Here is a 27,231-nt window from a genome sequence, read left to right as displayed (position 1 = left end):
TAGTGTCATGTCATCTGCAAATAGTGATAGTTTTACTTCTTCCTTTCGAACTGGGATTCCTTTTATCTCTTTACTTCTCTAATTGCTGTGGCTAGGACTTCCAAAACTAAGTTGAAGAGTAGTGGTGAGAGAGGACATCCCTGTCTTGTTCCTGATCTCAGCGGGAATTCTTTCAGCTTTTCACCATTGAGAATGCTGTTAGCTGTGGGTTTGTCATATATGGGCTTTATTATGTTGAGGTAGGTTCTCTCCATGCCCACTTTCTGAAGGGTTTTTATCAGAAATGGGCATTGGATTTTGTCAAAAGGTTGTTTTTAATGATGATTGACTGAATATACTATTTTAAATAGAGTTAGGTAGGAATTTTTATCAGTCTTTAATTAGAAATTAACATATGTAGGGACACATATTTTTTTCTACTGACCTTTTTACCTTGGCTTACTAGTGTGTGGTAGTTTGCTTCTCTGCATTCAATCTCCATTTAATTTTTCTCCTAATATAATTTACCACCTACAGAAATATGAGGCCCAGAAAATTCAGGAGCAAATTGCCCATTAGCACCTTCCGGTGTATCAACACATGTTTTAAAAGGATCTTCTAGCCCACGCCTATTTCTGAGAAGATATATGCAATCTTCACTTTCAGCTTTCAAAATTAGTCCAGCTCATCAATCAGGAGACAGCTCTCTTTTTACACAACTGTTAGGAGCATTGTGATTTTCTAACCAAAGTGATATGACAGTAATTTCTTGAGAAAGATTTGGGACAGTGTGACTGAGCTAAACCCAGAATGAAAGAAGATGGAGAGAATAAACATCACCTCATGCCCCGTAAGTCTTCTGGGTAAAGAAATATCTGGAATCTTTGCAGAGGGATAATTTATTCATTTATTCATCGATTCATGTATTCGTGTTGTAAATAATTTTGGTCTGCACAGACTGTGCAAGGCACTTGGTCGGTAGATAAAGGACATGTACTGCCAGGCCCACCAGAGTGAACGGTGTAGTGAGAGAAACAGCATGGAGAAAGGTAAACAAATATATCACTAGACTTTGTGATAAATACCAGGACAAGCACATGAGCAGGGGTGCTGAAGAATAGCCTGAGCTTGCCAGAGGCTGGGAAGTAGGAGATGAGAGACAAGATACTTAGAATCATGGGGGCAGGTTTTTCTGAGAAGACTTAACGAGAAACAAGCAGAAATTCCGAGAGCATTTCAGTCTGGAGGACTAGCATGTGCAAAGGCCCTGAGGAAGGAAAGAACTTGGTGCATTTGAGAACCTTGAAAGATACCAAGGTGACAGTACATGAACAGGAAGAATAGCCCTGGATGAAGTACCAGATAGAAACACAAAAGGCTGTATGGGCCATGGAAAGAAGTTGAGAAATTCATCAGATCATAGTGGGGAGCCACTCAGGTCTTTGAACAGGACAACAGCAAATCTCCTTTAGGCTTAAAATGCTTGTTATGGTTGCTGTAAGAATAGGAAGGAAGAGAGAAAAGTCTAACAGAGGAGACCAGTATGGAGGCTTTGGCAGTAATCAAGAGGGCTGAGGACTGGGGAGCTGGTCACGGAGATGGAGAGAAGTGGGAAGATTTAAGGGATAATTTGGAGGCAGAATATAAAGACTTTGTTGATGAATTAGCAGTGGAGAGTGTTGCAAAGGCAAGAAACAAATGTAACTTCTAATTTTCTGGCATGGATATCTATGGGTGTCAGTACCCTTTGCAAAGATGGAGGAGATAGGAGGGAAGGTTAAGGGCATGTTGAGGAATGGAGAGTTTGTTTAGGGATTGTTAAATTTAAGATGTGCCCTAAGTAATGGATAATGCCAAGTAGCTAGTAGTGTATTTAAGTTTGCTGTTCTGGGAAAAGTTTAGGCTGAAGGTATAAACATGAAAAGGTTTCAGCATATAAATATTTCTTCTCAAAGTAATGAATGAGAACATCTAGGGAGATAGTGAATGTAGAGCAGGGGGAGGCCCAGTTCTGTTAGGCTCCTGGATATTCCAGAATTTATGTTTGAAAGAAAAAAAAAAAAGAACTCTTCAAGGAATAGTGAAAAAAGGAATGTTAAAACACCGTATATCAGAGGCCCTAAGCTAGAATGTTTCAACATAGAGAAGCCATTAAAAAAATGTATCAGTATACATCATGATGAATATTTAAACGAATAATATTATATGATCCTTTTAATAAACCTTCAAGGTAAATACATTAATTAAACTCATTTTACGGATATACAAATGGTAAAGAGATCCCATAATAAGGAGACAAGTTTTGAACCCAGGCATTATTTTTTTTTCTATTTTTTTAATATAAGTATAGTTAATTTGCAATATTGCGTGATTTCAAGTGTATAGGAAAGTGATTCAATTAGACATATATATTATAGTTTATTACAAGATATCGAGTATAGTTCTCTGTGCTATACAGTAGGTTCTTGTTATTTATTTTATATATAGTAGTGTGTATATGTTAATACCAGTTCTTCCCTGCCTCCCACTGTCCCCTTTGATAACCATAAGTAGTTTTTCTATGTCTGTGAGTCTGTTGCCATTGTAGGTAAGTCCATTTGTATTATTTTTTATTAGATTTCACATATAAGTGATACTGTATGCTATTCATCTTTGTCTGACTTATTTCACTTGATATGATCATCTCTAGGTCCATCTGTCTTGCTGCATATGACATTATTTCATTCTTTCTTATGGCAGAGTAGTATTCCATTGTATTTACCACATCTTTACCATTCCTCCGCTGATGGTCATTTAAATTATTTCCATGTCTTTGCTCTTGTAAATAGTGCTGCTGTGAACATTGGGGTGCATGTATATTTTCAAAGTAGAGTCTTCATCTTTTCCAGATATACCCAGAAGTGGAATTGCTGAATCATATGGTAGTTCTCTTTTTAGCTTTTAAAGAACCTCCATGCCATTCTCCATAGTGGCTAAACCAATTTGCATTCCAACCAATAGGATAGGAGGGTTCCCCTTTCTCCACACCCTCTCCAGAATTTATTATTTGTAGACTTTTTAATGATGGATCCTGGCATTCTAACTCCAGGTTCCCTGACCTTACCCTTTTTACTATCCACCTCAACAAATACAACTTGTGACTAAAAGGTTAAGAGAAATGAAAACCAGAAAAGTAACTTTTGACGACATGAAATGATTGAAAACTTAAATGAGTTGTTTTGTGAGAGCACTGGGTGTGAGGCAGCGTTGGAGAGGGTTGTACAGTGATAAAGAGAAGAAGCCAAATGCTGTGAAACATAGAAGAGGTATCAAGAAATGGAATGGTAAAGCCCTCAGAAAGAAAAGGGCTTCTCGAAGGGATGGGAGATGTTAGCACCTGGTTGAATGCTTATCAGAATGGATTAGCAAAAATGACCAGGATGGAAGCAGATGACCTAAGGATAAAGTTGAGAAAGTGATGTGGGAAGAACATTGTCTTCCTTGCCTGCATCCCTTCCTGGGCATATAAAAATAGAAACTCCATTCCTTTCTGAAGGATCTAGATGAGACCCTTGGCTCTCTGTATCTGTGCATCTCCAAAGGAAGAGGAACAAATTCTCAGTCTATGAAAATGACTGCAGATGTCTGGCCCCTCCTCCTCTACCTTTTCTCTTTGGGACATGATGCCCATAGCATCCTTCTGATGTTCTTTGGACATGGGGCAGCCTCACCAGGACACTGGTTCTCCAAAGTGCCAGCTGTGATGAGATCCCTGATTCCTGTCGTTATTTCTCCATTGGCTCAGGATTTACACAGGGAAGAGAATGGTTAGTACGTTAAAACCTCAAGTATATAGAGAGGATGCAGTTGGGTTCAGAGAACACATGGAGATACTAGTTTTAACAAAAGGATTGCCATACCCTTTTCTATCATAGGAAAAAATGTTTTTTAAATAATGGGGAAAGATAAATGTAGTTTTATAGAGTTGACATTGGGAAGAAGACTGACTTTTTATTTTTTTAAATGTAATACTAAAGATTTTATGGTGTGTCTGCAGAAAGTCTAAAATCCAACCTTGTTGTATTGGGGGCACACTTCATAACTCTCATGTGTTAAACCACTGTTAAGTGGAGTACCTATTGTGGCTCAGCAGGTTAAGAACCTAACTAGTATCCATGAGGTATGCAGGTTCAATCTCTGGCCTCTCTCAGTGGGTTAAGGATCCAGTGTTGCCATGAGCTGTGGTGTAGGTTGCAGATGTGGCTTGGATCTGGTGTGGCTATGGCTGTGGCCAGCAGCTATAGCTCTTATAATTCAACCCCTAGCCTGGGAACTTCCATATACCACAGATGTCAGCCCTGAAACAAACAAACCAAAACAAAAAACCACACTCTCTGAACAGAGGAGAACTAACAGATTCCTCAGTGATCCTCAAATTGGAGGAGAGGACATTGGCCTGCCTTATTCTAGGGTAGCTAATTAAACTCTACCTAGCACAGTTTAAAAAATCCTTTTCAATCAAGAATACAGTCAATAATGCAGTCTTACATTTAAAATCACAGAGCATCATTTTCATTTGAAAACATTTATGGAGACAAGGATTTTTTATATTCAACAATAGGAGGGGATTGGTTTTAAGAGGTAAAGAAACAATGGATTAAACAAGAGTGATGTTTTCTATCAAGTTCCTGAATTAATATGTAAACAAGAGACCTATATTTTTGTAACTTCTTTACCTGTCTCATGTATTCATTTGGGGGAAGTCGAGATGGGAGACTGTTTTTTGTAACTTCGTTTCCTGTCTCTCATGTATTCATTTGGGGAAATTAAGATGGGAGATTGTTGTGCTAAATTGGCATTTTAACTATAAACCATTGGGCTTTGGCCCAGATTATTATTACCTGCAGAAGCTATCTTGATTAAGTTTGGAGTTGCCTTATGTTGTGTATAAGTGAAACTACATTTTAATCAGCTAGTCCATATGCTTTATACAGATAGTTTGTAATAGGCCCTGTTAAAAATAGATTCTTTTAATCAGCAATGTTGGATAGAAGCCTCAAGTCTTAAAATAGTCTTATTTATTCTGATTCCTTCTTCCTAAGAGGAATAAACAGAATGCAGTCGATGTGGCAATAGCATGTTACAAATCATTTCATCAAAGGTAATAAAATTAAATTCCATCTCTGTGAGTTATTACAGAAGACTGTTCAACATTTACAAGAATTTGACTTACAAATCCTTCAAACCCTAATCTTTGGATTTGCATAATGTGTTTCTACTTTCAGGATTTTCCAGTTGAAAGCCTTTGAAGTTCCAAGGCAAAAACTGAAATAAATTGGAAATTTGTGTAATTTTAAAGTGAATGCTTACAATATAGTGGTATAATTGGAAAGTACACGGAAGAAGAAACTCAAAAATATAACGACTATTGATTGACTTAGTGTTTTGAGACTTTATAGTAGAAAGATAATATGCCAAATTCTTAATAAGTACTCAAAAATATAAAGTAGAACTTTCTGATCAATAAAATTATTTAATATTAGATTACATAAAAGCAGTAGATCCTGAACTTGAACCCAGATCTTTGATTCCAGAGTCCTTGCTCTTTTCACTTTTCCATAGCACCACTAAAATGCCAATTTATCAAGACTATATAGAATTTTTTTTAGAAATCACAAAGCTGGATTTAGTGAAAAAAGAAGTCTTATTCAGATGTTATCATACTATTGATAATGGAGGTGGAGTAATTTCCTTTGTTTAAGAACCAAAACATCCCCATGGTGGAAGTAGGCTATGTTATATGAATGTACTAAATTCATGATTATTATTTGTTCCCAAACTGTCCAAAGTTACTTACTTTCATTTTATTTTTATAGATTTTTGTATATGAACTTGCTTACATTTTTATATTATCTCTTGTGGCTTTTTCCCATGATGAAACCATTCATTCATTTAACAGTTTATTTATTAACTGCCTTCTATAAGCCAAGAACTGTGCCAAGTCTTAGGAATGAATGGTGAGCAGAATGAATTTCCATGAATGTGGGAATTCATTTGATCTGGTGGTGAGGATTCCTGATGTCCAATGTTTCTCTCCAACCTCTTTTTTCTGGGCTGGAGTAAGCATAGGGGTATAAATGAAATAGCTGGCAAACTTTGAGGACTTGGGTGTCTTTTGCATGAAAAATCGTTTTAAGAAATGCTAACCTTTTAGGTTAGGGTTTATTGAACTCTGTAGAGGCAGATTGGTTTGGGATTTAATTTCCAGTAATTTTATTAGAAAATTAGGTATGATAGCAACAAATTCGTGTATGCTTCTATATTATTGATATTATATACGCTGGCCTTGCCCTTCACAGAGTTGAATTCAATTGCATTTAACAAGAGAATGTCTAGCAAACCATTTCTACATAGCATTGCTCTTGTGACTCAGTTCTTGAATTTCCTGTTCTCTGAATCTCTAGGATAGGAAAGCATAGATCACATACAATGAATACACTGCTAGAAACATCTTATTATAACAAGGTATCTAGTTTTGGAGTTCTATTAACTATTCCAATACCAATTTACACTCCCAAAGGATATTTCTGTTGAAACGTTTTACATTGGTTTGGAATTGTAGAAGATTGTGTAATTTCTGATCCTGTGTTAATGATATTTTCTATCTTAATCCTTGTGTTTGAGGCCACAAATAATTTGGCCACAGCAATTATAGAACAGGCTATAATTGGCATACTTTACATCCCAGGGGATTGTTTTCTTGTTTTAATGTGTAAGTTTCCAATCTGTCATTTCTCTTGGATGGACTTCAAAATATGCTTGTTTTTTTGTTGTTGTTGTTGGTTTTTTTTGTTTTTTTTTTTTGCTGATTTTGTGGTTTGTTTTTAGCCACTGATTTCTAGTTAACCTGTACAGGAGGGGTAACAGAAGCCCTTATTTTTCCAATGTGAAAATTTTTTAGGCATTTGCTCTCAAAAGCTCTTTTTGAGTGACTTGAGATTTTTGCAGCACTACAATCTCCAACTTGGAAAATCTGCATTCTCAGCGGCTTTACTACTTTAAAAAATAGCCTTACATTAGCTTTTTTAGGAAGCCAGGAAACAGCTTTGCTAACACTAATGAGTTGTACAAATAGCAAATGGTCTTCTTGTTGGAAATTACTGGAAAAGACTTCAAGTGTTGAGTCTTTGGGGCAACATGCATCCATGTGTATTTGTGTATATGTGCGCTTGTGTAAGTGTACAACAAATGAATGGGGCAGAGAGTAAATTTGTATAGCTACTACTGGTACTGTAGATTTCTGTGGAATTTGACAAAATATTTTCATCAAAATTAACACATTTTCTGTTCACAGTAGCTGTCTTGGGTCAAGTAGACAGAAGCATGAATACCACCATGGGTGAAAAAATAAAGAACCAGACAATCCAAGTTCTTGTACAAAATCACATGGCTGGTCAGTGTCAGGGCTGAAATTTATCTCTATCTTCTAATTCTTAAGTGTGGCTTCTTGGTCAAAATGTCCTGGTTGGATTCCAACCTCCTTAATTTTTAGCCTCCCAGCCAAACTTTGCCTATGACCTAGAGGATATTCTCATTAAAGTGTAGTAGACTTTCCCAACTATTGCTGCTCTTGTCATGGGCATCCTAATATTATGTAGTAAGTAGATAATAAAAGGTTCACTTTTACCAAGTATGTGCAGAGCTCAGGAAAGTATCCAATTGGTTATAGTGAAGGTGTAATTTAAACACCACTTGATGAAAGAAACAGTTACAGTTAAGAACTCGAATTGAATGAAAATATGTTTTTCTTATGTATTTCAGCCATACCAGGGTTTAGTTTAGGCTTAAGGTAGTGTTCCATCGTGCAGTATTCAGATGAGTTAAAACTATTAAAAGATGTGGAGTATGACAGACAAAGAAAGGTGAAATGTGTTGTTTGGTTATGGCTTGAAGGGAAGATGATTGAAGGGTGGAGGTAGTAAAACAGTGAAAACCCCATAATGTGAGAGGAAATAGGAAGGTGAGACCAAAAGAATGTGACAAGTAATAAATCCAAGTAATAAAGGGCTAAGAAGAAGTTGTTTAGAGAAATCTTCTCCATGGTGAAAGCTTTTGAAATAGAGGATGGACCCCCATCTTGGGGACAAGTTCCATGTGGTGAGCAGCTTAAAACCACACTCACTCACTCACTCACTGTTAGCACAAGTTCTAGACTCTGGGATGTCCATTAAGTCAGAAGATTCATGTATTCTACTCAGTGATTTTGAAAATGAGGGGATGATTTCTTATGTTCTTAGGAAGGTTGAAATAAGTTATGCAAGAAGAAAATTTATCTGATTACCATGAGAGTAATTCTGTTTAAATTGGTTGGTAATGGAAGTTTTCAGCCATTCCTTTTTTCCTCTCATTCCTGTGATTTCAGATTTCATCATCTGCCTACCGGGCTTCTCCTGATCCTTAGAGAACTGGTTATAGTGGCGTGAACCCTATTTTTTACAGAGGAGAAAAGTCAAAAGCCCTCTACACCCCTCCTTTCCAGTTCTTACCCTCACTTCCTCTTGATTCTTGGTCCCTACCTCTGGTTCTGAATTAGCTAGTTTCGGTTAATTGAACACAGATTAAAAATATATATATTCTCAAGTGAACTATTGAATGGCTTCATCTGCTTGCTGGAAGATATGGAGGCTCTCACAAGAGAAATATTGTGTTATACACCACACAAAGGACTTCCCTTTAGCTTGTCCTCTGGTTAAGTTCCATTCCTTCACCAGAATCCACACTCTGGAATAGGTAAATCTCCCTATCAAATGCAATGCAATCCCTATGAGCTCAATGTTTACGAAAGTTGTATAGCAGGGATGGATCCTAAGAAGCTGATATCATTTCCTCAGCATCTGAAGAAGATTGAAGAACAAAATTATGTCTCATGACATCCTAATAGAGGGATTGGAACTTGTATCCTATGCAGGTGCTGTGCTGGGTACCATAGGATGTTTATGTAGTCCTCAGAACCTTTCTGGGCATGTTTTATCCCCACTTTATAGATGAGGAAACTGAGTCTCAGAATAGTATCCAACATTGATTGTTACCATGCTAAAAGAAAGTGTTGGGATCCATGTGGGGAAGAGTAGGAATAGCACTTTTTGTTCAAGAACGGAAGAAAAAGAAAAGGCCAAGGTTATGAAATACCAGACAGGGTACCTATCAGAGCCATGCCAAGAGGGATGGCTCCTTTTGTTCATTTCTTAGACGTCGACACTTATTTTCCCTTGGAAATGCAAAGCACCTTAAACAAAGATCCTTTCAGTGCCTATTAAAAGATTATTTTTGTCTCTATTTGTAGCCTTTCATTTATCATCAATGGGTATTTTATCTCATGCACACCTACATAGTCCATTATGCTATATTTACATTTGTTTAACACATTTAATTAAGACCATTGTTAAAAATTTAGAAAGGCTTTCCCTTTCCTGAAATTTGGAAATTGAAGGTAGCATTTAGCAGGTTTCCTTGTCAACCACAGTAGTCATTTTTAGAATCTTAAAAGGAGTAATCCCGTTACCCACACAGTACTGCTTTCTAAGATCATGCAAGTGGAAGTCTTTTCTTAAGCAAGCCTGCAAACCTACTAGCAGTGTTCCAGACTCCAGTAACAATAGTGAAAACCTGACAGCCTTCAAGTACTGATTGGGAAGAGGGTCCGGTGGGGAAGGACAAAAAGAAGAAAAAAATACAGAAAGGCTATTGCCTGCTTGCCTTTGGCCTTTTCTTATTTCAAAGAGGTTTTAGAAGGAGATGTGGGACACTTAGGTATTTGAGGTGATGGAGAACTTCATGAATATTATGGTACCTAGTACGTCATCAAACATAAGATGCCATTGCTGATACCCTCCAACAGGAGATGTAAATTTAGTGACTCTGGTCAGTTCTAAAACAGGCCAACAGAAACTATAAATAGTTCCTGGTGATAAGATGATCTTCCATATGAATTTCAGAAAAACTTGTCCATTTATGTTTTGAAAATGATCTTTCTGAGAACTAGAGAGCTGTTGGATTCCTTTTGGTGAAATTTAGCACTTTTCCTTTCAATCCCTAACTCTTCTCCATTCCCCTTCCCCCTAAAAAACTTGCTTTTTATTGAAACTAAATTTAATTTTGAAAGAAAGTTTATAAGGTGAACTATAGAGAAATCAACATATTTCTGGGTGAAAATGGTCAAATATTGGTGATTTCTTAGAGTTTGTAGGGTTCAACATGATATTTTTGGTCTAAGTTTATGTGTGTTCTAAGTGTGTTTTTCTGGAAAGCCGTGATGGGACAAATCAATGTTGTTGCCTTGGTGACCTCCAATTTCTTATGAATCTTAATGCCTTCTTTAGCACTGCAGACTCCAGAGTAAGACAAGAATGATGCTATCGGAAGACCCAGGTATTAATCAGTAGATAACCTGTGCAGAGTATATCCCTGTTTCCTCCAGTATGTGGGACTCCTTGAAGGCCATCGCATGCAGTTTGCTTAACTTGGAGATACAGCCTTCAAACTAATTTCAACGAAGCAACCAGAGCAATTCTTCTAAAATAGAGTCGTCACACCATGCCTCCTCTGTTTAGACACTCTCATTCTCTAAGGGCCTCATTCTCTAATGACCTTGACTCTCTATGTAATCTGTCCTCTTTCCCCTGTATCCCAGCAGCATCTTGTTGACCTCATCCCCTCCTTCTCTTCCCCTCTGCTCTGGCTGCTTTGTTCCTTTAACACACAACAAACATGTTCCCCATTTTCTGAAATGCTGCTTCCCAAATATGCTCATGATTCCCTCCTTCAGGTCTCTTTCCAAAAGTCTGATGGCCCAAGAGCCCTACCTTTGCCCTCTCCTTTATGTGGTAGTATCACGTACACCTCTATTCCCTATCATTTTTATTCTACATTATTTAATTCCACAGCACTTCTTGCCACTTCTCCTTTATGTAATAATACGTATGTACACCTCTATTCTCTATCGTTTTTATTCTACTTTAACTCCACAGCACTTTTGGCCACTTGATTTGTTATATATTGCTTTGTTTATTTACTTATTACTTGTCTCCCTCCATAAGCATGAAGATTCCATGGTGGCAGATATCTTGCCCCTTTTGTTCACTGTGTCTCCCTGGTGCCCAGAGTAGAACCTGATACAGAGAAGCCATTCAAGGAACACATGAATGATCTCTTTCAGTTCATGAAAATCAGGGGGATGACTATGGGCAAGACCTGTCCCCAGTGAGGAAAGGATATTTCTTTTCTTTTTCTTGAATAAAAAAAATTGATTTCTAGAAAACACATACTTTTTTATGTCCGTCAGTAATATCAGTGGTCTGAGATGGGTCTGCTTACTTGCCAGCAGGCTTGTCAATCACACATAGTGTGAAATCTGAGTTTTGTTTTTTTTTTTTTAATTTAATTTTTTTTGGTCTTTTGTCTTTTTTTAGGGCCACACCATGGCATATGAAGGTTCCCAAGCTAGGGGTTGATTGGAGCTTCAGCCGCCAGCCTACGCCAGAGCCATAGCAACAGGGGATCTGAGCCATATCTGCAACCTACACCACAGCTCACGGCAATGCTGGAGACCCTTAACCCACTGAGCGGGGCCAGAGATCAAACCCTCATCCTCATGGATACTAGCTGGGTTTGTTAACACGACGGGAACTCCATAATTTTAAAAAAAATTTTAATTAGAGCTGATTTACAATGTTCTGTCAATTTGGGCTCTGCAGTAAAGTGACCCAGCTACACATATTTATACATTCTTTTTCTCATATGATCTTCCTTCGTGTTCCATCACAAGTGATTGGATATAGTTCCCTGTGCTATGCAGCATGACCTCCTTGCTAATCCATGCCAAATTTGCACCTACTAACCCCAAACTCCCAGTCCATCCCAATCCCTCCCCGTCCCCCTTGGCAACAAGAAGTCTGTTCTCCAAGTCCATGAGTTTGTTTCTTTTCTGTAGATAGGTTCATGTGTACCATATACTAGATTCTAGATATAAGTGATGTCACATGGTATTTGTTTTTCTCTTTCTGACTGACTTCACTTAGTATGAGAATCTCTAGTTCCATCCACATTGCTGCAAATAGTATTATTTTGTTCTTTTTTGTGGATGAGCAGTCTACAAGCCATATATACAATATATTGTGTACATGTACCACATCGTCTTATTCCATTTATCTGATTATGGACATTTAGGTTATCTTCCATTTCTTGGCTATTGTGGATAGTGCTGTGATAAACATAGGGGTAGATGTAACTTTCTGAAGGAACATTTTGTCCAGATATATTCCCAGGAGGAGGATTGCTGGGTCATGTGATAGTTCTATATTTAGTTTTCTGAGCTACTTCCATACTGTTTTCCATAGTGGTTGTACCAGTTTGCATTCCTACCAACAGTGATGGAGGGTTCTGTTTTCCCCGCACCCTCTCCAGCATTTGTTATTTGTAGACTTATTAATGATATCCATTCTGACTGGTGTGAGATGGTACCTCATTGTATTTTTGACTTGTATTTTTCTAATAATTAGTGACGTTGAACATTTTTTTCATGTGCCTGTTGGCCATCCATATATCTTCCTTCTTTGAAGGAATGTCTATTTAGGTCTTGCGCCATTTTTCAATTGTGTTTTTTGTTTTTTGGCTGTTAAGTTGTATGAGTTGTTTGAAAGGATACTTATTTAGATCTATTCTACTCTGGCCATCTTTGGGCAACTAGAGGCCAAGAATTTCCTTCTCTTTTTTTCTTACTGTCACCTTTTTGTAGCAGGCAGCCATTCAGTCACTGTATGTAATCTTCATTGTAAATGAATAAGTTAAAAATGCATTCAAATTTTGATTGGAAACTTTTTGTTGGAGCTTGTTATATACTCCGAAAAGATGCAGAAATCATAGATCGTTAGATTTTCACTAAGTACATCCCGATACCCAGAATCCAGATCAAGAAACAAAACAGTACCAGAATCCCAGAAAGCCCTTCATGTCTCTATTAATGTAATAACTTCCCCAAAGTTATCCTACCCATGCTTTTATATCAGAGGTAGTTTTGCTTCTATTTGGACTTCATATAAATGGAATCATATAGTATGTACTTTTCTATATGTGTCTCCCTTTGCTCAACATTATTTTTATGAAAGCCATCCATGTTGCAAGTAGCTTTAGTTCATTCATTTCTGTTGCTATATAAAATGCCAATTTCAAAGTATCACAACTCATTTACCCATTTATACTGTTGGTAAGACCTTTGGGATAATTTTGATATGTGTGTATTACAGAAAGTCCTATGAATATTCTTGACTCAGTCTTTTGGTGAACATGTCTTTATTTGTGTAGGATAAATACTAAGAATAAAATTGATGAGTCAAAAGATGCATGGCTTCAGCTAAGCGGATAATACCAGACCTTTGCCCAAAGTGGTCTCCAGCATCGTGTCCCAGAGTTCCAGTTGCTCCTCATCTCCACACTGGATGTCATGTCTGACATTTTAGCCATTCTGGTTGGTCTGTTATGAACACAGTGTGGTGTTAATCATTTTCATTTCCCATGACCAGCTCCGTGGAACACTTTTTAATGAATTTGTTTGCAATTTGGATAAAGAGAGTCAATTTTCATAAATATTAAGTAGGTAGCATAGGTGGTATGTGACTATGGCAGCTATCATATGGGTGATAATTAAATGACTAAAATTTAGTAAACACTTCTTTCATTAAAGAATTTCTGCTAATTTACGTATTCTCTTCCTTTAGCAAAGCTTTTGCTCTGGAAAATTCAATTTAATAGAAGGTTATTGAGAGTTCCTGATGAAAGAGCCCCTCTACAGAGTGGTCTAAGGCTACCAAGATCCATATCATAGAAAACTTCCCAGAGGAGACCACCCTCTAAGCTGAGTCTAGAAGCAGGAGCAGGGTCTCACACTGGGGCAGAAGGTGGAGGTGAATGTATTGGAAAAGCTTGAAAAAAACCTGGAGGTGTGAAGGCATATGAAACATCTAGGAAATTTCTAGCAAATGTGCAGTTGTGATGACCATAACTGATAAAGAAAACTGCCAACTTATTTTCTGTAGGGAATTATGACTGCAAAAATGACTGGGGAAATAACTATTAAAAAAATAATAATAATAAAGTCAAAAAAAAAGAAAAATGACACTTGAGAGTTCCCATCATGGCTCAGTGGTTAACAAACCTAACGAGTATCCATGAGGATGCAGGTTTGATCCCTGGCCTTGCTTAGTGGGTTAAGAATCTGGCATTGCTGTAAGCTGTGGTGTAGGTTGCAGATGCGGCTCAGATCCTGAGTTGCTGTGGGTGTGGTGTAGGCCAGCGGCTTCAGTTCTGATTAGACCTCTATCCTAGGAACCTCCAAATGTCATGGGTGTGGCCCTAAAAATACAAAAAAAAAAAATTAACATTGGCCTCCAGAAGTACCAAGGGTCAGGAGTAAATTGAGATTATGACTCAGTTAACATTACTGAGTTTTTTTTTTTTAGGGCCGCACCCATGGCACATGGAGGTTCCCAGGCTAGGAGCTGAATTGGAGTTGTAGCTGCTGGTCTATGCCATAGCCACAGCAACGCCAGATCTGAGCTGCATTTGTGACCTACACCACAGCTAATAACCTCAACGCCAGAACCCACTGAGTGAAGCCAGAGATCGAACCTTCATCCTCATAGATACTAGTCAGCTGCATTTCCACTGAGCCATGATGATGGGAAATCCCAAGAGAAACAATCTTGTATTTGAGTGGGGAAATGTTTTATGGAGAGCCTTTTGCTTTCCACGTTAGGCCTGATATCAGCTCTCTCTGACATGTAGGAGTGAGCAGTATGTTTATTGCCATCAAGAGTATCTAGAGAAACAGTATAAACTCTATAATTTTTCCAGCTGAGATGCTATTACTGATGAAACAGAAAAGCAGTGGCAGCCTTTAGTTATACCAGTAAGCATTTCATTAATCTTTTCTGGGTTGCAATTATTTATTTCTAACTAACGTTTTACTATAGCATTAAAAAAATACTCTTTTCAAAATGAAAAGCAATAGCCAAATGCATTGTCTTTGTCTGAAGCCGCATTTTAGTTTGCTCTTTGAAAAATAAAAGTCCTTTTATCACTGTAACCTTTTAAGATATTTTAGTGAAACTTTTCAAAATGATTAGAAGACTTTTCCCCCCACTAATTTCAAAACATTCGAAGAATTAAAAATACTGTAGGGAAGGCCTATAATTTCTGAATAAACTTTGTTCTATTTCAAGGCCAAATATAACTCATTTGTTGAAAAAAAAAAATATGGTGGTGATCAATGTGAAAAGAGTGTGTCCCTCTGTCTCCGGAGTCAGTAGTTACAACATGTGATATTCTTTACCTGTAGGTTGAAGAAAAAGTCCCAGTCGGTGGATATTACTGCTCCAGGGTTCAACCCTTTGGCTGGTGCAGGAAAGCAAATGCCACAAGCCAGTAAGCCGCCTGCACCCAAGACACCCATCATTGAAGAAGAACAGAATAACGCAGCAAATTCCCAGAAGCATCCTTCCCGGAGGAGTGAACTGAAGAGGTTCTACACCATTGGTGAGTACCACACTTTATGTAAGTGAATAGAGGGGGTCTATTTAAACAGCACCATGAATGTGTGGGCCTGTGGCTAAGTGCCCCTTTGTGTACATAACATGTACAGTCGTCCCTCAGTATCCACGGAGATGGGTTCCAGGACCCCTCAGAGATACTAAAATTCTAGGATGCTCTCAAGTCCCTTATATAGAATGGCATAGTATTCGCATATAACCCAGCACATCCTCCCATGTACGTGAAATCATCTCTAGGTTCCTTATAATACCAACTATATTGTAAGTGCTATGTAAATAGTTATAGGTGCATAGTAAATTCAAGTTTTGTCTTTTGGAACTTTCTGAATTTCCTCTCCAAATATTTTCAGCCCTCGGTTGAATGTGTGGATGCAGAACCCAAGGATACAGAGGGCCAACTGTTTATCTTTATCCTGGTTTATGTGGACATTTTCTCATTTAGTCTGAACATAAAGTTGGAAAATACTGCAAACCTTCAGAAAAGTTAAGTAAGAAAAAAAAAAAAAGAAAGCAGACTTGAGGACCTTTTCTGTTCTGCCTCAGAGAAATAAATTGTATATGGTTTTCCAAGTTTTACGCTTTATGAGCTATTTTCTTTTTGGTCAGCCTTTAGGCAGCACCAGTTTGTTTTTGGTTTGGGGTTTCTCTTCTTTTCCTTTTTCCCTCCCGGCTCTCAAGTCTCTGACCCTGTTCTGTCAGGTCCTTGAGGCAGTGGATGATGTTAGCCAGTAACTAACGAAGCCACTAAGAAACTAGAAAATTACTGCCTTCTGAGGAAGGACAAATTGCGCTGTAGGTCTGTTGTCATCTTGCACATTGCTTCACAGCCGAAAGACTGACACACATCCAGATCTCACTGCATGGCAGGGTGGTAGGCTGTGGATAGAGTTGGGCAGGCATTATGCTCTCTTCCCCAGGTAGGATAATATCCTATAATTTTGAACTTTAACATGTAATTGGAGTGTTAGAGGTAATCAATCCAAGTAAGTTGAATTACCAACGTTTATGTACCAATATCTTTCATTATGTCTTTGACCTTGATTTTTAACTGACAGGAACAATTTTTAGTGTTTTGGTGTATTTGAGACAGAAGATGTGAAACATATATATGGGAGAGGGTCATGCTTAGGGGAGATGAAGTTAGAGAGATGATGGGTGCTCTTGTGTTGTTTCTTGTTTCATTGGGGAGATTTGGTCATCACCAAAAGCCCTCCTTGTCGACACTGGCTTAATGGCTTTACCAAAGTTACATCAAAGGGGTCATATTTTACTTGCTGTCCAAAACCCCAACACCCCAGTAGAGGATGTTTGGAATTTTTTTCTCAGATGTTTTTGTGTCTCTATCTAGAAATGTCATCAGACCAGATTTCTAGTTCTGATCTCCACACCAATTTTCTGCATGTCTTTGTACAGCCATTCTCCTGTGTCTTTGGGTTAAATTACTTCCTTCAAACGTGAAGAGATGCCTCCGTGTATGCCTTCTAGTATTTCAAGGTTTGACTTCTGAAGCCATGCTTTCCCTTCCTGCTGTTTTATGTCTTCCTGTACCCCTCTCAGATTTCCTCTTTCTAGAGGAAGACGTTCAAGTCTCATTTTTCAATAGGCAACAGGCTTGGTGTCTTTGAGGATGTCTATGGTCAGGTGGAATGCAAATTTTTACAAGAGAGTGAAGACAGGCACATATTTCCATTGCAATAGCAGAGTTTTAAAAATCAATCAATTGAAAAGCCTCTGATGTTTACATAACTGCCTCTCCATTTTCCAATGTCCTCTCCTCTCATCCTTCAACATATGTGCCACCATCTATTACTTTTCTGATTTATTACATGGCTAAGAAGACAGTATTTCACCTTCAGAAAACCAAGTTTATTGTACAAACTCAGTATTTCTTAAAGATGAGAACATGAGAGTGGAACATTGACCAGCTTGGCCAAAGCAAATAAAGAACTACATCTGAAGAATAGAAGTCTGAATGGTGTTTGGATTACAGAAGGATGAACTATAAGTTCTTTTAAATTGTCCTGTTACTAGTGAATGTTTAATTATTGTACTTGCAGCTATTTGATTTGTAGTCAGTGCCTGTGGCATGTCTGTTTGTTGAAATAGACACGTGAATTGTCAAGTATCCTCTGGTGGTATAATCCTTCTACTAATTTTAACCTGGGGACATTTTCAAGGCTGAAATATTAGCAACTGTTAATCGCCTATATTGAAAGATCACTTCACAGAACAAATCTATTTTAGTATCCCTTAGTAAATGTCTTGGTAATCCTTTTTTTCTTAGTTGATCCTCACAATTCTTATAAGTACTAAATTCTCTATTTTAATAAATGAGGGATAGAACCCTAAAGAAATTAAAGAAAAACTGTGAGCAGGAGTTAGCAGACTCTGCAAGTGAAATTAACCTTCTCATGACATTTTAGAGTCAGCCTTCTATGTCACACAGGAGGATGCCATCCCCCTCTACACAGAGGTGAGTCAGAGGAGTTCCTGTGTGTAATGCAGTGGAATGATATTTTTACTGCAATTCCCAGATAGTCTACCTTAAGGAAACCATACCAACTAACCCATCCAAGGGCCAATATACCTTTTCATTTAAAGGTATGCTTTCAAGGTCTTGATTTATGGCTCACACAGCTGGAAAAGCCTGGGAGCCCTCTTGTGGCAGAGTTAAGTACTACAATTAAATTTAGCAATGAAGTGCAGTACTGTATTTAAAGTGGTTTACTAAAATTCAAGCCATCATTCTGGGAATCAGAGAATTTTTTTACATTAAAAAAAGAACTAGAAAGTTTTGGTTTTATTTAATGTCGCTTATTGGGTAATAAGCGGCTGCATCAACTTTTCTAGAAACTGCTTTTGATCTCACAGCTTTTATTCCTTGTGAGTTTATGTATGGATGTACTACTTGTTGAAAGAACTCTAGGAAAGAGAAATTGTTGCCTCCTTGTGTAGATGATAGATTCAGATCCTTAATTATTCCTAATAACAGAAACATATTAAGCCTGTTGTAGCAGTAAAAAAAAAATGGGACAGAATATACTCATGGCTTTTTTATAGGAGAAAAATCCATCTTATGAGAAATATAATACAATTTCATTGTTTTAAAATAAGTAGGGGGAAATCTATCCTCTACCGATATGAGATATATGAGTCTTCAGGTAAAGCAAAAGGAATGTAATTACTGTATCGGGACTGTAGCTAAAGAAATTTTTTCTTTTTTTATGTATAATGATTTTTATTTTTTTCCATTGTGGCTGGCTTACAGTGTTCTGTCAATTTTCTATCGTACAGCATGTGACTCAGTTACACATACATATATACGTTCTTTTTTCCCACGTTATCATGCTCCATCATAAGTGACTAGATAGAGTTCCCAGTGCTACACAGCAGGATCTCATTGCTAATCCATTCCAAAGGCAATAGTTTGCATCTATTAACCCTAAGCTCCCAATCCATCCTGCTCCCTCCTCCTTCCCCTTGACAACCATGAGTCTATTCTCCAAGTCCATGATTTTCTTTTCTGTGGAAAGGTTCCTTTGTGCCCTATATTAGATTCCAGATATAAGTGATATCATATGCTATTTGTCTTTCTCTTTCTGACTTACTTCACTCAGTATGAGAGTCTCTAGTTCCATCCATGTTGCTGCAAATGGCATGATTTTGTTCTTTTTTATGGCTGAGTAGTATTCCATTGTGTATATATACCACATCTTCCTAATCCAGTAGTCTGTCGATGGACATTTGGGTTGTTCCCATATCTTGGCTATTGTGAATAGACCTGCAGTGAACATGCAGGTGCATGTGTCTTTTTCAAGAAAATTTTTGTCCAGATATATGCCCGAGATGGGATTGCTGGGTCATGTGGTAGTTCCATGTATAGTTTTCTAAGGTTCCTCCATACTGTTCTCCATAATGGTTGTACCAGCTTACATTCCCACCAACAGTGCAGCGGGGTTCCCTTTTCTCCACACCCCCTCCAGCACTTGTTATTTGTGGACTTATTAATGATGGCTGTTGTGACTGGTGTGAGGGGGTATCTTGCGGTAGTTTTGATTTGCATTTCACTAATAATCAGTGATGTTTAGCCTTTTTTAATGTGTTGGCCATCTGTATATCTTCTTTGGAGACATGTCTATTCAGTTATTTTGCCCATTTTTCAATTGGATTGTTGGCTTTTTTGCTAATGATGTATGTAAGTTGTTTGTATATTTTAGAGATTAAGCCCTTGTCAGTTCATCATCTGAAACTATTTCCTCCCATGCTATAAGCTGTCTTTTTGTTTTCTTTTTGGTTTCCTTTGCTGTGCAAAAGCTTGTCAGTTTGATTATGTCCTCTGGGCTTATTTTTGCTCTTATTTCTGTTGCTTTGGGAGACTGACCTGAGAAAACATTTCTAAGGTTGATGTCAGAGAATGTTTTGCCTATATTCTCTTCCAGGAGTTTGATGGTATCTTGTCTTACATTTAAGTCTTTAAGCCATTTTGAGTTTATTCTTGTGCATGTTGTGAGGATATGTTCTATTCATTGATTTGCATGCAGCTGTCCAGGTTTCCCAGCAAAACTTGCTGAAAAGACTGTCTTTTTCCCATTCTATGTTCTTGCCTCCTTTGTCATAGATTAATTGACCATATGTGTCTGGGTTTATTTCTTGGTTCTCTATGTCTGTTTTGGTACCAGTACCACACTGTGTTGATGACTGTGGTTTTGTAATATTGCCTGAAGTCTGGGAGAGTTATGTCTCCTACTTGGTTTTTGTTTCTCAGAATTGCTTTGGCAATTCTGGGTCCTTTGTGATTCCATATAAATTTTTGGATTGTTTGTTCTAGTTCTGCGAAAACTGTCATAGGTAATTTGATAGGGATTGCATTGAATCTGTCCAGTTTTACCAGCATCACTTGCTAATGGGACTGTCTTTTTCCCACTTTATTTTCTTGCATCCTTTGTCAAAGATTGATTAGTTAGCCATATGTGTCTGGATTTATTTCTGGGTTCTCTAAACTGTTCCGCTGGTATCTAGTTCTTTTTTGTTGTACCAGTACCACACTGTCTTGATTACCGTAGCTTTGTAATATTGTCTGAAGCCTAGGAGAGTTATGGCACCTTCTTGGTTTTTGTTCCTCAGGATTGTTTTGGTAATTCTCGGTCTTTTGTGGTTTCATATAAATTTTTGGATTATTTATTCTAGTTCTGTGAAAAATGTCAAGGGTCATTTGATTGGGACCACATTAAATCTGTAGATTGCTTTGGGTAGCATGGCCATTTTTATAATATTAATTCCTCCAATCCAGGAGCATGGACTATCTTTCCACTTCTTTGCATCCTCTTTGATTTCCTTAATTAATGTTTTATAGTTCTCAGCATATAAGTTTTTCACCTCCTCGGTTTATTCCTAGGTATTTAATTTTGGGGAGTGTGATCTTAAAAGGTATTATATTGTATTTTCCTTTTATAATATTTCATTGTTAGTATACAGAATGCAACCGATTTCTGAATGTTAATCTTGTATCCTACTACTTTGCTGAATTCATTGATCAGTTTGAGTAGTTTTTGTGTGGAGTCCTTAGGGTTTTCTATATATATAGTATCATGTCATCTGCATGCAGTGACAGTTTTACCTCTTCTCTTCCTATTTGGATGCCTTTTATTTCTTTTCTTTGTGGCTAGTACTTCCAATACTATGGTGAATAGCAGTGGTGAGAGTGGGCATCCTTGTCTTGTTCCAGATTTTAGTGGGAAGGCTTTCAGCTTTTCTCCATTGAGTATTAAATTGGCAGTGAGTTTGTCATAAAAGGCTTTTATTATATTAAGGTATGTTCCCTCTATACCTACTTTGGTAAGAGTTTTTATCATGAATGGATGTTGGACTTTGTCAGATGCTTTTTCTGTATCTATTGAGATGATCATATGGCTTTTTACTTTTCTTTTGTTAATGTGGTGTATGATGTTGATTGATTTGCATATGTGGAACTATCTTTGTGAAACTGGGATGAATCCCACCTGGTCGTGGTATATGATCTTTTTTATATGTTGTTAGATTTGGTTGGCTAAAATTTTGTTGAGAATTTTTGCATCTATATTCATCAAAGATATTGGCTATAGTTTTTTTTTTGCTGTTATCTTTGTCTGGTTTTGGAATTAGGGTGATGATGATGTCATAGAACGTCTCTGGGAGTGTTCCTTCTTCTGTACCCTTTTGAAAAAGTTTAAGGAGGGTGGGTATAATTCCTCTTTGTATGTTTGGTAGAATTCACCTGTGAAGCAAAATGGCTTTTTCTACCATGCTTCTGTCACTAACTGTATAATCTTACACAGTTATTTACCATAACTTGACCTTAACTTTCTCATCTGTACAGTGATATATATTTAGACCAAATAAAACTTTCTGAGTATTTTTTTCTCTTGCTCTCTTTTTTTTTTCATATAGTAGACCATATGAAGTACTGTATCTATTTTCTATTGTGATGAAATAAATCACCACAAACTTTGCTGTTTAAAGTAACATCCATTTATCAGCTCACAGTTGTGTAGGTCAGAAACCCAACATAGCATCACAGGTTCTCTGCTTAGGGTATCTGTGAGGCTAAAATCAAGGTGTTAACTGGGCAAGTTTTCCTCTGGAGGTTGGTTCAACTAAGGAAAGACATACTGGGAGTTGCCATTGTGGCTCAGTGGTAGTGAACCTGACTAGGATCCATGAGGACACAGGTTCAATCCCTGGGCTCACTCAGTGGGTTAAGGACCCAGCGTTGCCATGAGCTGTGGTGTAGATCACAGTCACAGTTTGGATCCTAAGTTGCTGTGACTGTGGTCTAGGCTGGCAGCTGTAGCTCTGATTCAACCCTTAGCCTGGGAACTCCCATGTGCCATGGGTGCAGCCCTGAAAGAAAGAAAGAAAGAAAGAAAGGCCTGCTTTCTTCTCATTCCTTTTGTTGGCACAATTTAGTTCCTTGCATTTGTTCAACTGAAGTCCCAATTTCCTTGTTGACTGTCAGCTGGATGCTCACTCTTAAATTTTAGGGGCCACTCTCTTTCCTTGCCTTGTAGCTGCTTCCATCTTCAAGCCAGTAACTACAGGTCAGATTCTTCTAGTCTGAATCTCTGGCTTCCTCTCCTGGGGCTAGCCAAGAAAGCTCTCTGCTTATGTAAACGGCTTATGTAATTAGGTCAAGGCCACCCTGATGATCTCTCTGTTTTAAAGTCAACAAAACCTAATCGTGGCGAGTTCCCATTGTGGCTCAACAGGTTAAGACCCCGACTAGTCTCCAAGAAGATACGGTTTGATCCCTGGCCTTACTCAGTGGGTTAAGGATCTGGCACTCCCGCAAGTTGCATTGAAGGCTGCAGATGTGGCTCGGCTTTGGCATTGCTATGACTGCGGTGTAGGCCACCAGCTGCAGCTTTGATTCATCCTCTAGCCTGGGAACTTCCATATGCCACAGGCATGGCCCTAAAAAGAAAAAAAAAAAAAAAACCTGATCATGGGAGTCACATCTATGATATTCATAAGCCTGGGGATTACACAGGTGTGTACATTGGAGGGGAGGAGGATCCTGGGGACCATCTTAGAATTCTGCCAAACGCATTTTACACCACGTATGCAGGGCACAGTCAACCAAAACACAGTGGGAAAACAATTTCCTAAAAGCATTTCCTTTACTCTCCATTCTGATCGTTATTTTCATTTTTTAAATGCAGTAAATTGATTGCATGGTCTATAGTTGTGACCTATACCAGACTAGCTATTTGAAGTCCTTTCAGATACCTTAAAATTCTATTACTATTATAATTATTTTTTGTCTTTTTATGGCCACACCCGCGGCATATGGAGGTTCCCAGGCTAGGGGTCGAACTGGAGCTGTAGCTGCCGGCCTACACCACAGCCACAGCAACACCAGATCCGAGCTGCATCGGCAACCTACACCACAGGTCACAGCAATGCCGGATCCTTAATTCCTGAGCAAAGCCACGGATTGAACCAGCCACCTCATGGTTCCTAGTCGGATTCGTTTCTGCTGCGCCCGAATGGAAAATCTTAAAATTCTATTATTATTTTAAAATAAAAGTGTTCATTAGAACTAGAATAATATAACATTAAATACACGGGCTAGCTCTGATGCCTACAGATGAAAACGGAATAGAATTGTTCCCTACTCCAGTGTGTCTTTGTGATCAATAGAACTACTTGAGTTTGACAGTGTATCCTTGTATCCTTCAAAAACATAGTCTCTGCTTAAAGGTGGAAGATGAAACCCAAAAGTAGACTCAGCTATTGTTAATACCCCATGTATTCTCTACCTGTAAGTCAGAGAACTACGTATAAGGACTCCTGAACCAGTGTGAAGTAGGCAATGAAGAGGTAATGAAGACAACTGGGCACACAGGATCCAGTTACTGCCTACAACCTGTTACTGCCTAAGCCTTGCTTGTACAATCCATGTAATACTTGTTCCTTGATTCAGACTCTAAAGCCAAAGTCCACATGTCTCTCTTCAGCATCTGTGACCATTAGTAAGAGGTACCGGTGTCTTTCCATTCTGAGATTTTTTTTCCCTTTGACCGTTAGGGAGTGGGACAGCTCTGGAATAGATGTCCCCATAATGAGAGTCATTCAGTGACACACCAAATGCTGATTGGTTTCCCCATCAGACCCTGCTGTGGGAAGGCCTCCTGGAAGATGCTGCTCAGAATAGAAAGAAGAGTAATACAGACAGCCTTGCTTTTGAGGTGGTTACCACGTATGTGGGGGGAAAAGGAGCGCCTGCTGGAGGAATCACACCAGACTATAAAGACACTTGGAGGCTCTTTATCGGTGACATAGATCCAGTCACCCTTCACCACCCTCTGTCCTCCCCGCTTATCAGCTCCCTTGGCATCTGTCACTTAGGCATCTTCCTTACCTTCTTGTGTTGGCATATCTGTCTCCATACCCAGTCTCAGTTCTTATGGGTGGGGAAATATGCTGTTAATTTCATGAATCCCAGCACTTAGTACAGTGTGAGGTGCACAGTAAGTGCTAAGTAAATGTTGAAGGTGGGAAAGGGGAGGGGGAGAGGGAGCTGGTGGAGGTGGAGGTGATGAATCTTGCCCTTCTGGGTGGAGGAGGAAAGAGGAGATCTGAGAGTTCAGTTTAAGGAAGAGCTGGGAAGACTTTAGGACATTAGAGAAGGGTTGGACCCCCTGCTGGGGAAACCAGTAAATAAGATCATACAACCTTTACATCTGTTAGAAGATAAAAAGGTTTCAGTTTGCAAAGCCCTCTTTTTTCTTTTTTGTCTTTTTAGGGCCACACCCATGCCATATGGAAGTTCCCACAGGCTAGGGGTCAAATTGGATCCGTAGCTGTTGGCCACAGCCACAGCCATAGCCACAGCAGTGCCAGATCTGAGCTGCGTCTGACCTACACCACAGCTCATGGCAATGCTGGATCCTTAACCCACTGAGCAAGACCAGGGATCGAACCCATGTCCTCATGGATCCTAGTCAGGTTCGTTAACCACTGAGCCATGAAAGGAACTTTTTAAATTTATTTTTATCGAAGTATAATTGATTTACAGTGTTGTGATAGTTTCTTGATTTATTATAAGATATTTAATATAGTTCCCTGTGTTATACAGTAGGACCTTGTTTATACTATTTTATATATATAGTAGTATGCATGTATTCATCTCGAATTCCCAGTTCATCCCCCCCTTTCCACTTTGGTAACTATAAGTGTGTCTTCTATGTCTATGACTCTCTGTTTTGTATATAAGTTCATTTGTATCATTTTTTTAGATTTCACGTATAAGTGATATCATATAATATTTGTCTTCCTTTGACTTCACTTGGTAATAATTTCTAGATCCATCCATGTTGCTGCAAATGGCATTATTTCATTTTTTATGAATATCCCATTGTACATATATACGGCATCTTCTTTATCCTTTCGTAAGTCTGTGGACATGCAGGTTGCTTCCATGTCTGGGCTATTATCAATAGTACTGAAAAAAATAGCACTGTGAAGATAACATACATTAGGATCCATGCATCTTTTCAAAATAGAGTTTTCGCCTTTTCCAGATATATGTCCAGGAGTAGGATTGCTAAATCACATGGTAGCTCTATTTTTAGTTTTTAAGGAATCTCCATACTCTTCTCCCTAGTGGCTGAACCAGTTTACATTCCCACCAACAGTGGAGGAGGGTTCTACTTTCTCCACACCCCCTCCAGCACGCATTGTTTGTAGACTTTTTGACGATGGCTGTTCTGACTGGTGTGAGGTGATAACCTCATTGCAGTTTTGCTTTGCATTTACTTAATAGTTAGCAATGTTGAGCATCTTTTCATGTGCCTATTGGCCATCTGTATGACTTCTTTGGAGAAATGTCTGTTAGTCTTTTGCCCATTTTTTGATTGGGCTGTTAGTTTTTTTGATATTGAGTTGTGTAAGCTGTTTGTGTATTTTGGAAATTAAGCCCTTGTTAGTTGCAGCATTTGCAAATATTTTCTCCCATTCCTTAGCTTGTCTTTTTGTTTTGTTTCTGGTTTCCTTTGCTGTGCAAAAGCTTGTAAGTATGATTAGATCTCATTTGTTTACTTTTGCTTTTATTTGTTTTGCCTTGGGAAACTGACCTAAGAAAACATCTCTACGGTTTTATGTCAGAGAATATTTTGCCTGTGTTCTCTTCTAGGAGTTTTATGGTGTCATCTCTAATACCTAAGTCAGCAAAGCCCTCTTTTATTACTTATGCTATGTCAATACTCTCTACAGATTCATGGAAAAGGCAGAAAAGGATTGAATTTAGTCTTCTCAGGTTCCTGGCTCAGCAGGGCTTCCTAACAGGGCCAGTAAGGGGGCTCCTTGGCTAACAGGTGTCTGGAAAATACTTCTAGAACATTCCTTCATTTGAGACCTGTCTCTCAAGTCCTCACATGGTCAAGTGAACTGACAACCAGCTCACCTTTTTTAATCTCCTGTTTGCCCTCAGGCATCAGCCTCTTTTTGTCCCTTCTGCAGTCATTTCACTGTACCACCTTCTCATTGTGGAACACCATCTGTGATGAATCAATCAGTGTTCTCTACACGTTGGTTACAGTCAGATGAACAAATTCAAGTTTACTTGGGGGGGATGTATTTACTCAAACTTTTCTGTATATGAAAATATGTTCATTTATTAGCCTATTCACTTTGTAAATAAATATTTATTGAATGCCTACTACACTCCAGGCCTTATTCAAAGTGTCACTAATACAAGAGTAAATAAGGCCAAGTCTAGGCTCTTAGGTGCTATATTCTAGCCGGAAAAACACGCTATAAATCAACATTTGGATATTTAACACATTGACAAGAAATAGTAAGTTTTTAAAGGACATCAAGCAGGAGGAAAGTGATAGAAAAGTTACCCTGTAAAATGTGTTTAAATCTTACACAGTGTTTTTTTTTTTATCTTACACAGTTTTTGTAAACATTGTCACAGATAAATTATACAGTTATGAGAAATCAATTAGGGTGGTTTCAGTTACAGGACATTCGATATATTAATACTAGATATTTCAAAGAGTTGTTTTTCACTTGGCACAAAATTGGTTTATGGAAAGACTAATGGAATTGATATTTGCAGCATGAGGAAGAAAATGGTTGTGGGAGAATTTAATGATACTCAAGCTTCCCAGCATTGTTTTAAAGAGGA

At 38.2% G+C, this 27,231-nt stretch overlaps 1 protein-coding gene across 15 annotated transcripts in view; it reads left to right on the top strand.

The window, feature by feature from the left end:
• The window catches only part of OXR1 (oxidation resistance 1), a 519,861-nt gene that overhangs the window by 244,304 nt on the left and 248,326 nt on the right, over positions 1–27,231 (top strand). For all 15 annotated transcript variants that reach the window (XM_013996555.3, XM_013996553.3, XM_085021886.1 and 12 more), the window contains one exon: positions 15,350–15,546. In XM_013996555.3, the coding sequence (XP_013852009.2) occupies positions 15,350–15,546 (197 nt within the window). The remainder of the gene's footprint in view (positions 1–15,349; positions 15,547–27,231) is intronic.

This window comes from Sus scrofa, chromosome 4 (assembly GCF_054392235.1).
Source record: "Sus scrofa isolate SSC_HxYL_T2T_F1_AM1 chromosome 4, Sscrofa_HxYL_maternal_Yorkshire_Landrace_v2.0, whole genome shotgun sequence".
Lineage (NCBI taxonomy): Eukaryota > Metazoa > Chordata > Mammalia > Artiodactyla > Suidae > Sus > Sus scrofa.
The sequence above is the reverse complement of the archived record's forward strand: the minus strand, read 5'-3'. Positions and strand labels throughout refer to the sequence as shown.